The sequence below is a fragment of the Arachis ipaensis genome, chromosome B07 (genome assembly GCF_000816755.2).
Source record: "Arachis ipaensis cultivar K30076 chromosome B07, Araip1.1, whole genome shotgun sequence".
In the NCBI taxonomy this organism is placed as follows: Eukaryota; Viridiplantae; Streptophyta; class Magnoliopsida; order Fabales; family Fabaceae; genus Arachis; species Arachis ipaensis.
Window position 1 is genome coordinate 8,549,199 of NC_029791.2, and position 1,781 is coordinate 8,550,979.

The 1,781-nt window shown below is 31.5% G+C and overlaps 1 protein-coding gene across 1 annotated transcript in view; it reads right to left on the reverse strand.

Annotated features, from left to right (window-relative positions):
* The window catches only part of LOC107608141, a 3,089-nt gene continuing 1,420 nt past the window's right edge, over positions 113-1,781 (reverse strand). Inside the window, exon 2 of the mRNA XM_016310023.2 lies at positions 113-1,124. Coding sequence (XP_016165509.1) covers positions 485-1,124 — 640 coding nt within the window. The 3' untranslated portion in view covers positions 113-484. The remainder of the gene's footprint in view (positions 1,125-1,781) is intronic.

The window sequence follows — 1,781 nt, forward strand, 5'->3', positions numbered from 1 at the left end:
ATATTATCCATGTCAATACTAATAATTAATGTTCATATATTAAAAATAAAAAAAAATTGTTTATTTCAAATTTTGATTTTATCTTTTATCCGCATGCATGCTGTTGCAAGGATACACAAAACTCTCTCTAGTTTAAAAATATTCATTAGTAAAACAAGAATAACAAGATTCACACATGTGAATCATACACAAGTGAGGAAAATTAACCAAATGTACAAATCATATCACACCATTATTTAATTTAGATTTAATTTTTCTCTTAGCACTACATCACATCTGGCAGTTAACGGCGGTTATAGAAACGGATAGCAGCGGTTGCTAACTCGTTAAAAGATAAGGTGTGGCAAAATCTTTAACAGCGATTAATAATAACCGTTGAAATAATCGCTGTCAGGTATCATTTAGCAGCAGTTTTTGTAAACCGTCCCTAAATGTCTGCCTCTGCCATTTTTCTTGTAGTGTATAGTAATATAATAAGCTAAAGCTAAGGAATGTTAACATGAAGTATCTCCCTAAACTCCAACCTCCTAGTTTCATCATAGAATGTCTTATACTTGTTAGGCCAATATGTCACCCAAATCCAACCCCTAATCTCCCACTCCATTGTTTTGCCCTTAGCACCTTTATCAACTTTCCAACACACACTCTCTCCATACTCATCCCCAGCAAAAATAACCCCTCCTTGCCTAGTAAAAGGTCTATAAGCACTAGAGTATCTATCTTTAAACCATGACTTTGGATTCACCAATGCAATCTTTGAAGGCTTTGATGAGAACACTTCCCTACCATCAATGCTATCATGGAGGATCCAATTCAAATTCGCGCTATAGCCGTAAACGGATTGCTCGAATTTCCAAGGCTTTAGGCTCACGGTCGACGACTCGCCGGCCGAAAAAGTGAGCCCTACTTGGGGATTTGGTGGCTGGAATGAGGCTTCTATGCCTCTTTCCATGCCAATCTCTATTGATGGATTTTCTGAGGACTTGCCAACCGATAAGCTCAACACTTGGTGTTGGACCATGGGAGTAAGTTGCAACAATATTCTTGATGGGAAATATTTCTCAGATGCTCCTGCTCCTCTTTCTCTCAAAAGGCTATCATCTACTAGTTTCAATACATCACACCTATTGCAAAATAACAATTAAAAAGCAGTTTAACAAAATATACTAAACTATTTAATCTTCATACAAAATATTTTTATACAAGTAATGAACCTATTTAAATTTATAATACAATACAATTACAAAAATCAAAATCCAAAACCTTCAAAATTACTGCCAATAAGCTATAGTTCAAATGACTGTCTCCTCATACTTATTTAGAAATCGCAGGTTTGAGTCTTCTTTTCTTTGGTTAAAAAAAAAATTACTTCAACATACACTGTCTATTATTTAAAATTTAATTTTGATGTACTATAAAAAAGTTACATATATAAATTAACTAATTTGATATATAAATTTTATAAAATAATTAAAATATTTAGAAAAAGTTCTTTCAATCTTTTTAGAAAAGATTGTACAAAATATAGCTATTATATATATGTATATAAAATAAAGTAGAAGTGAGTTTGTGTATATATGTTTTGATGGTTATTTTTAGCTAATTCTCCCATAAATAGAGGGTTAGATATTCTTTATGACTTGTCTAATTGTGATTGGAGAAATTCAAACTCCTTTAAAATGAAAAAGATTGATAAAGTAATAGAGTAATATTCTAATCACACTTGAATTAAGATAGTGTGACTCACAGATAATAAATATTATAAATTAAAGATAGTTAAA